Source organism: Notolepis coatsorum, assembly GCF_963971535.1.
Source record: "Notolepis coatsorum genome assembly, chromosome: 4".
Taxonomy (NCBI): domain Eukaryota; kingdom Metazoa; phylum Chordata; class Actinopteri; order Aulopiformes; family Paralepididae; genus Notolepis; species Notolepis coatsorum.
In genome coordinates this window covers 172220995-172236606 of record NC_140168.1, presented here as the reverse complement: position 1 = coordinate 172236606, position 15612 = coordinate 172220995, and the positions used below count along the sequence as shown (strand labels likewise).

The 15612-nt window shown below is 44.2% G+C and overlaps 1 protein-coding gene across 1 annotated transcript in view; it reads right to left on the bottom strand.

Annotated features, from left to right (window-relative positions):
• Positions 1 to 15612, bottom strand: part of LOC311226748 (neuropilin-1a-like) — a gene marked incomplete at both ends in the record, with an annotated part of 147750 nt that overhangs the window by 36057 nt on the left and 96081 nt on the right. Inside the window, one exon of the mRNA XM_084312158.1 lies at positions 14006 to 14161. Coding sequence (XP_084168284.1) covers positions 14006 to 14161 — 156 coding nt within the window. The remainder of the gene's footprint in view (positions 1 to 14005; positions 14162 to 15612) is intronic.

The following is a 15612-nucleotide window of genomic DNA, read 5'->3' as shown; positions in this document are numbered from 1 at the left end:
TCACATTAGAAGAAGAAAGGCAAAAGAATTCCGTCGTCGACTTTTTTCGACTTTCTGCGATGTCGGTGGTGGAAACCAGATCCATGAGCGCCCCAGCCAGCAAACCACCACCGGGCCTGGCCGCACCATCGCCCGGTGTCTGTGAGATAAGCTAAGCTGTGCTCTCGGTCATGACCAAGCTCCATGCAGAATCTGAGACACGCTTCGCTGAAACACAAAGGAAAGTGCTGGCGGATTTTTGTGATAACCTTCATCGAGAGATATCAGAAGAAATAAGGTTGGCGGTCGTCCCGCTGATAGACAAGATGGAGTCGCTGTACGTTATCTCCTCGGCTAATGCTAACGAACTAGCCGAGCTAATGACGGAGGTATCATTACAGGGCGAGAAGATGGCGGATCTAGAGTCCTCCCTGCTGGCTCGGCAGGCTGAAGTTGCCAAACTACAGTTGGTAATTGTGGAAATACAGTCCCGGGAGAGACGCTACAACATCAGGATTGTTGGAGTACCGGAGGGCAACGGGGAAGGCTGTCTCTCTGAGACCATGCCGGAATTGCTGCAAAAAATACTGGTGAATGACGTCCTCCCCTCTCCTCCCGTCTGTGAATCGGCCTACAGAGCGTGCAGGACCACTCCTGGTGTGAACAAGGAGCCGAGGCCCATCATTGTCAAGCTGAACAGGCTTCAGCAGAGGGAACTCATCATGCGGTCGGCTCGTGCCAGAAGGGGTAATCTAAGGCTTGGCGATCACAAAGTGGCCATTTTCGAAGACTTTACACCGGAGGTTCAAGCACAGGAATTTTCAGAACTCATATCGATCTGCATTACCAGGTATGATAGAATCATTCTTAATGGAGATCTAAATATTCATATCAACAAAAAGGATGACCCCAGGGGTTGTGAGTTTCTGAACCTACTGGACAGTTTTGGACTGATGCAACATGTTCACGAGGCCACCCACCAACATGGCAACACTCTGGACCTACTAATAACAACAGGGCTAAACATTGAGAATATATCAGTAAAACAAATTCCAATTTCTGACCATTATTGTGTGTTTTATGGTACAAGCCTAATATTACATAAGACCAGAAGCGAATTCCTAGTTCACAGAAGGCTTCTGGACGCTAGAGCTGAAGCAAAATTCTCTAGTATGATGAAATCATACGACCAATGCAGTAAATCCTCCTTAAATCAGCAAGTGCAAAACTTCCACAACACCTTGTCAACCGTGTTAGATACTGTTGCCCCTCTAAAGGTTAAAAAAGTAAAAACTGATAGAATCTCTCCATGGCTAAATAAAACCAATGTTAAAGATAACAAGAGAAAATGTAGGATAGCCGAGCGAAAATGGAGGAAACTCAAACTCACAGCTCACTTTAATTTATACAAAGACGCCATGGGCGCATACAATAAGGCAATACAACTTGCGAGAAAGGAATATTTTTCCAAAATGATCTCAGAAAATATGGGTAACTCGAGGGTACTTTTTTCCACCATTGACCGGCTGATTAACATACCACCCCCCCATATACCGCAGCAATCAGCCACAAAATGTGAAGAGTTCGCAGTTTTCTTTAATGAAAAAATATCATTGATTAGAGCAAGCATTACCGCTGATATGGATCTGGCTATGAGTGAAACCCCACCTGAGATAACTATGGGGGAATTCACATGTATTACATTACCTGACCTCTGTAAGATTGTCTCTGAGTGTAATTCCGCCACCTCCTGCCTCGATCCTATACCAACAGCATTTCTCAAGCGGGTGTTTGATAGTGTCTCAAATCATGTCCTTGAAATCATAAATATGTCTCTTCAAACAGGCACTTTTCCAGATGCATTTAAAACAGCTGTAGTAAAACCACTACTAAAGAAAACAAACTTAGATGTAAACGAACTAAAAAGCTATAGGCCAATATCGAACCTTCCATTTATCAGCAAGATATTAGAAAAGATAGTCTCAGTACAAATAAACTCCTTTCTCAAAGATAATAACATCATGGATGAACTACAATCAGGTTTCAGAACAAATCACAGCACTGAAACTGCCCTTACCAAAATAGTTAGCGACCTCAGGCTAAACTCCGATGCTGGCAAAGTCTCAATTCTTGTCCTATTGGACCTTAGTGCAGCGTTCGATACGATTGACCATAATATCTTGATCAGTCGTCTAGAAAGACTGGTTGGCTTTTCCGATCATGTACTAAATTGGCTCATAACATACATTAAGGGAAGAAGGTTCTATGTTAAGCTTGGAGACAATGTATCCGAGGAACATAACAGCAATTTTGGAGTCGCACAAGGAAGCTGCCTTGGTCCATTACTCTTCTCACTATATATGCTGCCCCTCGGGGACATCATTCGAGACCACAATGTATGCTTCCATAGTTATGCTGATGATACACAACTATATATCTCCGCAGAACCAAATAACACTACAGCCATACAGTCCATTACAAATTGTCTGTTAGCAATAAACAAGTGGATGAACAATAACTTCCTAAAATTAAACGAAAGCAAGACCGAAATCCTATTGATCGGCCCAAAAGCGAAAAGGGAAGTGCTTTGTAAAAACCTGGGGAGTCTGTCATCCTATGTAAAGACTGAGGTTACAAGCCTAGGTGTCATCTTGGACTCAGACCTGACCTTTAAGTCTCATATAAATAAGGCCATGAAAACGTCATTCTTCCACCTAAGAAACATAGCGAAAGTAAGACCTTTCGTAAATAAAAAGGATGCAGAGAAACTTATTCATGCTTTTGTATCAAGTCGGCTTGACTATTGTAATGCACTGTTCACTGGTCTTCCCAAAGCAACCATTGGGAAGCTTCAGCTTATCCAAAACTCTGCAGCTCGATTACTAACTCATACAAGGAGAAGAGAACATATCACTCCAGTCCTGGCCACTCTGCACTGGCTTCCAATAACTCATAGAATTGATTTTAAGGTCCTTTTCCTAACATATAAAGCTCTTAATGAGCAAGGCCCAAAATACATAGCAAATTCCCTAGTTAGTTATCTGCCCTCAAGAACGCTACGGTCATCCACTACAGGTTTACTAGACACGCCCAGAAACCAAAAAAGGATAGGAAGTATGGCATTTGCCAACTATGCCCCAAAACTATGGAACACACTACCAACACACATCAGAAACGCCAGCTCTATACACATTTTTAAAGGAAAATTAAAAACGTACCTATACAGTCTAGCTTACAAATAGTTATGGCTTGGAAAAACCTGATGGATCCATGAGGCTAGGATAAGCCTTGTGGACCCAACTTTTTAGATGAAGGAACGGGTACATAGGAGACACGCCTCCAGTTTTTCAAAAGTTTTTGACACGCCTCAGCTTCTGAGCTGAAGGAGTGTTTTTGCGGACCTCCCAAACTTTCAAACTTTTTAGATGAAGGAATGGGTACAATAGGAGACACGCCTCCAGTTTTTCAAACGTTTTTGACACACCTCAGCTTCTGAGCTGAAGGCGTGTTTTTGCGGACCTCCCAAACTTTCAAACTTTTTAGATGAAGGAATGGGTACAATAGGAGACACGCCTCCAGTTTTTCAAAAGTTTTTGACACGCCTCAGCTTCTGAGCTGAAGGCGTGTTTCTGCGGACCTCCCAAACTTTCAAACTTCTTAGATGAAGGATGGGTACAATAGGAGACACGCCTCCAGTTTTTCAAAAGTTTTTGACACGCCTCAGCCTCTGAGCTGAAGGCGTGTTTTTGCGAACCTCCCAAACTTTCAAACTTTAGACTGTTTTCTTTATGCGTTTTTCTTTTTCTTTCTTTCTACCACAAGACGCGGCCACTGATGGGTCCATGGGACTTGGATAAGTCCTGTGGACCCAACTCTGGCCACTGACCACATGAGCGAACGGGTACATACGCACATAATACACGGCCACTGATGGATCCGTGGGACTTGGTAAAGCACTATGGACCCAACTATGACCACTGATAAAAACGTAACTACACTAGCATTATAAGACCTAAACATTGCTACCTACCATACAAGTGCATTGGTTTAGTGCATTTCCGGTTGCCACTGAGCGGAAATGTTTGTGCGGACCTGTTCTCCCAAACTGGTAAGCAAATGACTGTTTTTACGTTATTTTCATTTTTACGTTACTATTATTATTATTATTATTATTATTATTATTATTATTATTTTTTATTTTTTTTTAACATTGATCTTAACTGATCACTATGACTTTATTGCTTTTATCGTTATATATGCCTATAATTGTGTACAGCACTTTGAGCTACATGACATGTATGAAAGGTGCTTTATAAATACTTACTTACTTACTTACTTACTTACAGAGAGGCGAATACAAAGTGGTCATGAACAGGCTATGGAAACTAGGCCTGAGGCCCACGCTATTCGCTCCCGCGAAATTATCTGTGTTGGATAAGGTCGATGGTCGGCGTTCATTTTGGTCGTTGGCTAAAGCGAAGGAATATCTCGAGGGGATACCCGAGACTGTAGCTTGATAACTATATCGGGTGAGTGTCTTGGCGATGTGGGCCTGAATACATTGTTAGGGCCGGCTATTCACAAACACTTGCTGTCATGCCCAGACATGCTAACTGCCCACTGCCCATCCAACTAGCGGGGCTTCCCAATGACTTCTGTTACTTGCTAATGCTGACCTCATGGTCGTACTTGTGTATCGCCTCTTTGGAAGCTAACGAGCTAGCTGAACAATGTACATAACAGACTCTAACGTGCTATCCGGATTCATCACTAGCTTACGCGCTAGCCTCGGGCTAGCTAGCGGGCTGCGTCTAACGTCTGCGCTGATACATCCGAGACCCGTTAATATTTACGCACTTTGGTTGTTGTTGCTGTTTAAGTGTCATCGGTTCGCACAATTCAACTGTGATCGGGTCCTTAACTAACTTCTTGTATGCTTTTATTTTTATATCCAGGCTGTTTTGAGCTTTGGGCTCCGGTAGGAGAAGATCGGTTGAATATATATATAAACAATATATGATAACAGGTTGTGTCAGGTATTGCTTATTACCATCCCCGGGTTAATGAATGTGTTTAATTCTATTCTTACAAAGGTTATGTTGAGTTATTATATAATAATGACTATTTTTTCCATTATAGTTATCTCATGTTAGGGCCAAGGCTCACAGTGGTTTTCGACCGATATCTTTATTGAAACAATATATGATAACAGGTTGTGTCAGGTATTGCTTATTACCATCCCCGGGTTAATGAATGTGTTTAATTCTATTCTTACATAGGTTATGTCATTCCAACCGTTGTGCCTGTTCAGAGGGGCTGTTACAGGTGTGCACTTTGACCATAACCCCCTTTTTTCCCTTTCTTATTATTGTCGTTGTTTAAATGACATCTGTTTGCACAATTTACCTGTGATCCGATCCTGCTTAGACTATATGCTGGTATGCTTTAATTTAATTTTGTTTTGAATTTTCCTTTATCCATTTGTGCTATAACATTGCGACGTTGATGCGCAGACTCGGAATTAGATGGTTGCAGGGGTGATGTTGAGTTATTATATAATAATGGCTATTTTTTCCATTATGGTTATCTCATGTTAGGGCCAAGGCTCAGGTGGTTTTCGACCGATATCTTTATTGAATTTTATTTGTATTATTATTATTATTTGTGTTTATTGGACTAGTGGGGGTTTAATCAGGGGTTTATCTAGAGGGGGGTCGGAGTGGGGAGCGTCTTATTGGATCCATGACTCCAGTGGGAAATGATAGGAAGATGACCATCCTTAGTGGATGGGGCATAGGGAGGGGATTGGAGAGTGGGTATAGGAGGGCTTATAATAGGACGGGTGGGTTAGGGTTTAGAGTAGAAGGAGGGGGGGTTGTAACTGGGGTGGTATTTTTATGTGTTTTATGTACTGTTGTCTTATATGTGTGTAATTGTTCCTCCTCTGAACTCCTGGGATTGACCGTCCGGGCCCGCCTGGATCAGCGCCTCTGTACTCAGCCTGGCTGCACTGGTATGTTCTCTACGCATTTAGACAGACTCGACCATGGCTAAATTGAATATTTTAATTTGGAACGCAGGAGGTCTTAACGCCCCACACAAGCGTGCCAGTGTCCTTTGGTTATTGAAGAGAAGAAATATTGACATTGCTCTCCTTAGTGAGACGCATTTATTGGTGGGTGATGTGTCAAGGCTAGCAAATCGACAATATCATGTTATCTCCTCATCCTCAGCCGATGATAAGATGAAAGGAGTCGTCATAGTTACAAGACGTAACCTTGATATCAAAGTCCTGGATGTGTGGTCGGACACGGAGGGAAGGATTACTATAGCAAAAGTTGAGTTCTCTCATAGGAAGATGGCAATAATAGCATTGTATGCCCCTAACACATTTGATTCAGCGTTCTATAATACAATCACAAAGAATATGTTGGAACTTACTGGATACGCTCTCATTGTGGGTGGCGATTTTAATGCGTGCTGGGATGCGGAGATGGATAGGTCCGGATCCTCTGAAACAAGCGACCAAAAGCGGTCCTCTAAGGCCCTCAGGATGTGGGCCCAGGACACGGGGCTCGCAGACCTATGGCGCTTATCCAATCCCACCCTCAAGGATTACTCTCACCTGTCTGCCAGACACAAAACCTTCTCTCGAATAGACTATGCATTCGCATCCCCTAATTTGTTTGATAGTTTTGACGTTTCATTGGTTCCCCTGGCTCTCTCGGACCACAAGGGGATTTTCCTTGTGGCAACCTTTGGCAGGCTCTCCACGAGAGCTCCCAGGTGGCGTTTTAACTCAACCTTATTAAAGAACGATGATTTATGCTCTGAGTTCAGGAGTAAACTAGCTGAATTCTTGCAGATCAATGTTGGCACGGTCGATGACCCCAGGGTCCTATGGAACGCATTGAAAGGATTTATCAGGGGTCATGTCACACTTTTCTCCTCCAACTTACGTAAATCCCGATCAAAAAAACTAGAAGGACTGGAAACATTATATGCGGATCTATACGCATCTTTGCAAACTAACTATAGTGAACGACTAAACACACAACGTAAGATAGTCAAGAAGGAAATAAACTTCATACTTAAACAACAGTCTGAGTTCTTGATACATAGGACAAGGCAAAATTACTACTTTCACGGCTCCAGGCCTAGCCATCTATTGGCAATGAAAATACACTCGAATGATCATTTCTCGGATATCCCCTCGATCAAGACGCGACAGGGTACAATCACTACTGATTCGAAAAAGATCAACGACACTTTTAAAGAGTTTTACTCACAGTTATATAGCTCAGAGGTTAATCTCGACGACTCTAAATTTGAATCGTTCATTTCTGAGGAAGAGGCTAAGGAGTTCAAGTTTCAAGTTTCTTTAACACTTTGGTTGCCTAAGGTTAAATTAATGATATACCATAGATTGCCAGCGCTATTTGTCTATGGAGAAAGTCCCCTTCTTTGCAGGGCTATAACTTTTTAAATTCTATTGCTACATTGCCATTATTAGGGCCCATTCAAAGTCCTATATGTATTGTTCATTGTGTAGCAACGTTAAACTTTTTCATTCACATATTCATAGTAAAGTATGGTCTAATGTATAAGTATGTTTTCATCTCTTTCTGCAGCTTTCTCCAGAACGTGATATATAGCCCCAAATGCATTATATTGATGATGAAATACAGTTTGATGGCAATCGGGGCGATATAAAAAATTCCAACTAGACGTACTTCTAGAAGTTACTACACGTCATCTGATGTTGACCGGATGGGCGAGGGGGCGTTTATAATTCCGTGGGCAGCGTTATACCAATCATCTAATGTGGGTCAAATGTTCATCATAGCAGTTAGTGTCGAACACGGTAATATTACACGCTAAAACTCACCCCAGTCTCCGCGGGCCGTTGGGCGATCAGCGTGGGGTAGACAGTTTTCCATTATGGGATGTTGAAATAGTCGGTCCATTTCCAGGTTGTATAATAATATATACGTCCAAATCATGTTGTTTTTTCGAGTTATTTGCAGCGATCGATGTTCACTGTGTGAAGACGGAGTCTCTCTAACATTAGCGAGTGCCCGGACCCCATATGGAGTGAGTCCTACCGGGTTAAAGGTTGACATCCGGTTTCGATCTGCCGATCGGCCACCAGATGGCGGTCTTGAACCGCTAGAGGATTGAGAGGAGATCACACTTGTGTCTCAGGCCAGCGGAGGGACATTATGGATCAGATCGCAGATTTTTGAAATATTGATATAAAGACGACGTAAAGCGTCCCCCGGCAACTTTAGCATCGCCAGCAAAGACGTCTAAAGACGCCCCCTGGCAGTCAAAGTGTTAATAGTTGTCATACAGAAGTACAGAATACTTTTATACAAAATGCTTCTTACTGTTACGCTCCAGAGACTGTGCAAGACAAGATAAGTATGAAATAAAATAACATAGTATAGCATGTAAATTAGAAGTAAAAAAAAAATGAGGTCACAGTGTTCAGTATAGACATATGTACAATGTTCGATGCAGAATAGACGTAACTGAGTTACCATATAATATACAATACTGTGCAGTGTACTAATACAATACTATATAGTGCAAGGCAGAAATGGGATGAGGTGCAATTTAGGTACAATTTACAGTGGGTGTACGAGTTGTAGTGCAAATCCTTTATCAATAAATATAAAGTGTGTTTGTGTGGTTTAAGTGAGTGTGTGCGTGTGGGTGTGTGTGCTGTGTGCATTTGATGGTTGTTGCATAGTGTTTATTGTTCGTTTAGCAGCCTGATGGCCTGGGGATAGAAGCTTCTTCTGAGTATTTCTGTGCTCGCCTTAAGACTCCGGTATCGCTTGCCTGACCGCAGCAGTTCAAAGAGGCAGTTGTTCGGGTGGCTCGAGTCCTTAATAATTTTCTTAGCCTTCCCCCTGCACCGCTTGTTGTAAATGTTCTGGAGGGTGGGAAGCCCCCCTCCAATTGTGCGTTCGGCTGAACGTGTCACTCTTTGTAGTCTGCTACGGTCTTGTGCAGTGCTATTCCCAAACCAGGAGGTGATGTTGCCAGTCAGGATGCTCTCTATTGTACATGAGTAGAAGTTCCTAAGGATCTTCTGACTGACTTGGAACTTCCTTAGGCGCCTGAGGAAGTAGAGGCGTTGTCGTGCCTTCTTCACAACACTGTCAATGTGTGTGGTCCATGTCAAGTCCTCGGATATGTGGGCTCCGAGGTACTTGAAACTGTTCACTCTCTCAACCGGTGCCCCGTCGATGCTGAGGGGGCTGTAGTCCTTGACCCCCGACCTCCTGAAGTCCACAATCATCTCTTTTGTTTTGCTGACGTTCAGGGAGAGGCAGTTCTCCTGACACCACTGTGACAGATTCTCTACCTCTTCCAGGTAGGCCCTCTCGTCGTTGGCAGAGATCAGGCCCACCACTACTGTGTCATCAGCAAATTTGATGATTGTGTTGTTGTTCCGCTGTGCCACGCAGGAACTGGGGAAACCGATCACCCTTATGGAACTAAGGGAGACGATCGCTGAAATGCAGAGGGGTAAGGCACCAGGCTGGGATGGTATTCCACCCAAGGTGTATTTAGCTTTCTGGGACCAACTGGGCCCATTGATGCTCGATATGATCAATTACGCTATCGAACAGGGGGAGTTCTCAAGAGATGTCAACATGGCGCTGATTTCTTTACTTCTCAAGAAGGACAAAGATCCCAATGATTGTGGTAGCTATAGGCCCTTGAGTCTTCTCGGGGCCGATTTAAAAGTGTTTGCCAAGGTGCTGGCTCGCCGCCTGCAGAGATTTATGACGGTATTGGTACACTGCGATCAAACTGGTTTTATCCCGGGGCGCCTGGCTGCAGATAATCTTAGGAGGCTGTTGCATGTAGTCGATAACAGTAAAGACAATACAGCTCCGTCCACTGTTCTGTCTTTGGATGCCATGAAGGCGTTTGACAGACTAGAATGGTCATACCTGTGGAAGGTGCTTGAGGTCATGGGTCTTGGAAAGAATTTTATTCATATGATTAAAGTCCTGTATGCCTCGCCGTCGGCAATGATTCTGACAGGCAAAAGCTGTTCCACACTTTTCCCAGTCTCCAGATCTTCTAGACAGGGTTGTCCTCTGAGCCCGGGACTATTCGCGCTTTCCCTCGAACCATTGGCCCAATTTATTAGGCAATCAGAGGACATCGTCCCCATAATGATCAATAATACACCACACAAAATTGCTCTCTATGCGGATGACCTACTGATTTTTATGGATGACCCTTCCCGGTCGGCCACAAAATTATTGGAAATAATCAACGACTTTGGTAAATTGTCAGGCTTTAAGATTAACTGGAACAAATCAGCCTGCCTACCTCTTAATGAGCTGGCCAAGGCGGTGCGACTACCAGCTGATATCCCCATAGTGGAACATTTTAAATACTTAGGTATAGAGATATTCCCCACGCTGAGTCAAACTACTAAGTACAACTTCACGGGTACTTATGATAAAATACGCCAGGATCTAGACAGATGGTCGTCCCTTCCTAACTCCCTACAAGCCCGAGCTTCCATAATCAAAATGAACGTTCTGCCTAGGATACATTTTGTTAGCTCAATGCTCCCCCTGCCCCCTCCAATAGACCACTGGCGCAAGGTACAATCGATGGTATCTAAATTTATCTGGAATAACAAACGCCCGAGAATCAAAAGAGCTACTACTCAACGTAGGAAACAAGATGGGGGCCTCGCAATCCCTGATTTTAAGCTTTATTTCTGGTCCTTCTCACTGAGACCTCTGATGTGCTGGCTAGACCCTGTAGATCAGGGATCGGCAATAGGCGGCCCGCGGGCCGAAATGGGCCCGCCAGCAATAATTTCTGGCCCGTCAGGTTATTTTGAGAATATGATGTTTATTTTACGCGCAGGAAATATTCACTCGTTGTGACGCCAGAGTGTCTTTTGAAGCTGTATCTATCTATTCATCATATCTATGGCTGTCACTATAGCCAATTGAAATGCTAGAAATGGTCACATGGACTGGGAGAACCAATGGAATTTCACTTTCACTTCCGCGTTTGGGATGCCGGCGAGCGAACGTTTGCAAAAACAAAACAAACGTCTTTGAATAACTTCTTTGCAATGCAATGGGGAAATATGATGAGCCAGAAGAGGAGCCTACAACCTATAAAGCTTATTTTAATAAACAGGTGTCATTCTTAAAATACGGGTTTATCGCAACAGGTAACTCTTGCAATAAGCAACCGGTGACTCTCGCTTGTTGACATGGCAACACCAGCAAGCAACTGTGTTCAAGTTGGGTGGGCATTCAACGCGAGTGGACATTTAACATGTTATTAACATGGATTTTGGAGGACCGAAGCAGAAACAATATCAAGTCCAGGGCAGGGCTGCCTGCATTATGCCGGTGAGTGTTGTGTTTTAATAATAATAATAATACATTCGATGTATAATACACCCGCTGTGGTGCTTAAAATCAAATGCACCCTACTGATCTCGATTTATAATGCGAGCACCTGCATTAAAATCAAATTACTGATCTGTTCATGTGTAATGCACTGTCTGAGAGGCACTTTATAATAGAAAAAAGACAGTGCAAACATGTATATGTCGTTTTTTTTTTACAGTTAAAAAATGTTCACTTATCATTGGCCCGCCACACAATGGCTTGGGGAAAATTTGGCCCGTGGGCAAATCTAATTGGCGACCCCTGCTGTAGATGCTGTATCTTGGTGCTCCTTAGAAGCGGCGGCGGTCTCACCGCTAAGATTGCAGGATGTGGTGTACTCCACTGTCTCTATTTCGAAATGCCGGCTGAGGTATGGACCGATCATAACTCACGTGATCCAAACGTGGCGTAATGTACAGAGGTCGTGTGGGGTTAAATGCCCATGGCACCTGGACTCTCCAATTTTTAATAACCAGCAATTGCTTGTTGGGCACAAGCCGGTTAATATTCCTCAATGGCAGAGGAGGGGAGTTCATACTCTGGAGGATATTTATGATAAGAACGGCCTCCGTGCATTTCAGGACTTAAGAGAATTTTATGATCTTCCTGGCGAGTCCTTTTTTCTTTACCTTCAACTAAGGTCAGCGCTGAGGGCGCATGGCGTGCCGTGGGCTCAAGCTTTGCACCCACACCCCTTCCTCAGGCTCATAGTGGACAGGACGACCTCCAGAGGGTTTGTCTCAGACTTTTATACGCTCTTAATTCAATCCACGTATACAAATTTATCATTGGATACAATCTGGCGGGTGGATATCCCGGAGTTGGACCCCGAGTTTGACTGGGATGATGTTTGGGCAAATGTGGCATTATCTTCCTGCAACCCCAATCACCAGCAAATTAATTTTAATTATATTCATAGGACCTATCTTACACCTAGGAAGCTATTTGCTATGGGACTGATAACCGACTCTCGGTGCACTTTGTGCTCTCAAAAGGCCACTGGCACTTATATGCATATGTATTGGGATTGCCCACCAGTGGCCCGCTTCTGGAGGTCAATAACGGACAAACTTTCAGATCTGTGTGGCTTAACTATCCCATTCACAGCTGTTACGCTACTCCTGAACGATATAACGACACTACCTGCGTCCGTTCAACTAAAAAGGGTTCTCCTAGCGGGTGTCACAGCAGCGAAGAAGCTAATAGCAATGAGATGGAAGGAGCCTGAGAAGCTTACAGTGATTAACTGGTCCCTAACACTATTGGATGTGATTTATCTTGAGATATCCACGGCGCGGGTGATTGGGGTGGGACAGGCAGGTATTGACCTGTGGTTTGCAGCAGCCGAAAATGTCAGGACCGCCGTGTGCGGCTGAGCGGGGTTGAGGTGTGTGTTCGGGTGAGTCCGGGGGTCTCTTGGGAGGGGGAGGAGGACATGTTTTGTCTGTCTTGTCTTTTGTCTTGTCCTCTTGAGTTTAGCTGGGGATTTTATGGGGGGGCAGCTATTTAACTATTTCTTCAGTGTTTGGTCACTTTTACACGGTCTCTGTGAGTCCATGGAACACCTCTACAGGTTTTTGTTTTGTCATGAAGGTTCATTGCTCTGTTTTCGGGTCGTGTTCTCAAAAAGTGGTCCTTGTGTTGAATTGGAGATGTACGTTTAATTAATATAGGGTCACACAGCCGGGAATCGGGGCTGAACACTGGGAAAGACCATTTATTGGATAGTACCCCTTGGATTTAAAATTTAGAAGGTTGAACTCTGTTTTCTTTTATCTTTGTCTGTATAAATTGTTATTCTGTATTATTATTGTTTTTGTTATTTTCTTGTGAAGTTCTATGTATTGTGATTGTGTTTAATGTGTTGTCTTGTTTCATGTGAATAATAATAAAAAAAATTGATAAAGAATTCAAGCATGCTTTTCATCAGGGTGCTGTGGGAGGTCCTGGTCACACAGTGTTATAGTACTCAAGTCCAGGACTCGACTTAGTTTAGTGACTCGACTACAACACTGATGTCACACTATGAGGGGTAAAGACGCCCGGTCTGTCGTTTCCAACGTTCATGATCGGGAACACTGTAAATGTGTCAGCCGTGAAAAAACGGTGTCAAAATCTGGCTGAACAGGTGCGGCTGGGTAGCGCAGTGGACTAAGCACTCGCCGACCACCGCAGAGACTCTGGGATCTAATCCAGCTGTCAGCGGTACCTCCGGCTTGGTCAGTCGTCACTACTAACACAATGGGCAGTGTTAGCGGGTGGGAAGCATGGGGTATGTGTCCTGGTCGTTGTAAACTGCAACTCCTACTGGTCGGACAGCAGGGAGGGAGTGAAACTCCTCGCTGGCAGGTGAAAAGAAGCGGCTGGCGACTCCACATGTATCGTAGGCGGCATGTGGTAGTTCTACACCCTCCCCAGGACGACAGTGGGGCAATGCGCGCAACGACCAGGAAGGGAATTGGCATAATGACTCAATTGGGATGGGTGAAAAATACAGAAAACCCAAAAATATATAGAATACATCTTTTTTAAAGACAGACAGACAGACAGTTAAGAGTGTAGAGGAGACCAACCTTAGGCCGCGTGGTGTTGTCCTCCTTCACCGTGGTCCACTCCGCGCCGTCCTGGCTGTAGCCCACCTTGAAGCGCTTCATGAAGACGTTCTTGTCCCGGTGCTTCCCCCCCTGGATCACCACACCGCTCACCAGCTTGTCCTGTCCCAGATCCACCTGTAGGGGGAGCACAGGAGAGGGAGCACTTGGTTGGTTGGATGGTTGATTAGTTGGTTCACCCATTAACACTTTGAGTGCCACGGACGCTTTATGTCGTTAGTTCATGTTGAATGCCAGCAACGCTATATAGCGTTTGTTTGTAGTTTTTTTTTATTAGCGATTTGAATTCATATTTCATCAATTGAGCCTCACGCTAGTGCTCCAAACTCTCTCTGAGCTCCATTGGGAAAATACCGCCCCGCATCGTCTCTCCCTGTGTAACTGCACCCCATTGGATTAGACTGGTGGGGGGGGGGGGGCCCAGTTTCCTCATTTTACTTATCCGGCAAGCCATCTGAAGAGACCGAAGTGATGGCCGAACCGGAAAACAATGTGGAATACATATTTACAGTACCCAGCGCTGAATCAATAAACGCGATCGATATTTGGAATGGCGATCAGGAATTGGAATAATCTTTTTGGAGAACATCTGATATGAGGTAAGGAGTCTATTTTACCAGTCTTGGGGTAATCGGAACTGTTTTCACCTATATATCAGCGTTTGCCCCATGTGTGTGTGTGTGTGTGTGTGTGTGTGCGCGCTGATCAGGAAATGAGAGAATAGATTTTTCAGATCGCTTCTCTAGCGTGCATAAGTACACATATACTATCGATAATCTAGCGTTTATTTGAAAACGATTCATAAATAGGCCGAAAAATTACAACGTTTTTGTGTATTCCAGAATATTCCAGTAAAGGCCGTTTATCACGGAATCTTTATATTTTCCTGAAACTTTCAAGAAAACGAGGGCTTTTCAAAATGCTATAAAACGGAAATGAACCGATTAAAAAACAATCCGTTTCGACAATGTTTACTGCAAACAAGTCATTGATAAGCGACGGGCAGATTAGACACATAGCCATAATTTAAGACAGAGATTATGCGTTTAGAGCGCTATCATTGAAGTGGGTGCTGGCATTCAACAGGGGTAAGGTGCACCGCATGGCTGGTCATCAAAGTGTTAACAACAGAAAGACAGACTATACAAGCAACCGGGAGGGAAAACTTGATCTGCTAGAGTCTAGTGCTGGTCTGTCTACTGGTCTGTCTACTGGTCTGTCTGCTGGTCTGTCTGCTGGTCTGTCTACTGGTCTGTCTACTGGTCTGTCTGCTGGTGTGTCTGCTGGTGTGTCTGCTGGTCTGTCTGCTGGTCTGTCTGTTGGTCTGTCTACTGGTCTGTCTGTTGGTCTGTCTACTGGTCTGTCTGCTGGTCTGTCTACTGGTCTGTCTGCTGGTCTGTCTGCTGGTCTGTCTACTGGTCTGTCTACTGGTCTGTCTATTGGTCTGTCTGCTGGTCTGTCTGCTGGTCTGTCTATTGGTCTGTCTGCTGGTCTGTCTGCTGGTCTGTCTGCTGGTCTGTCTACTGGTCTGTCTGCTGGTCTGTCTATTGGTCTGTCTGCTGGTCTGT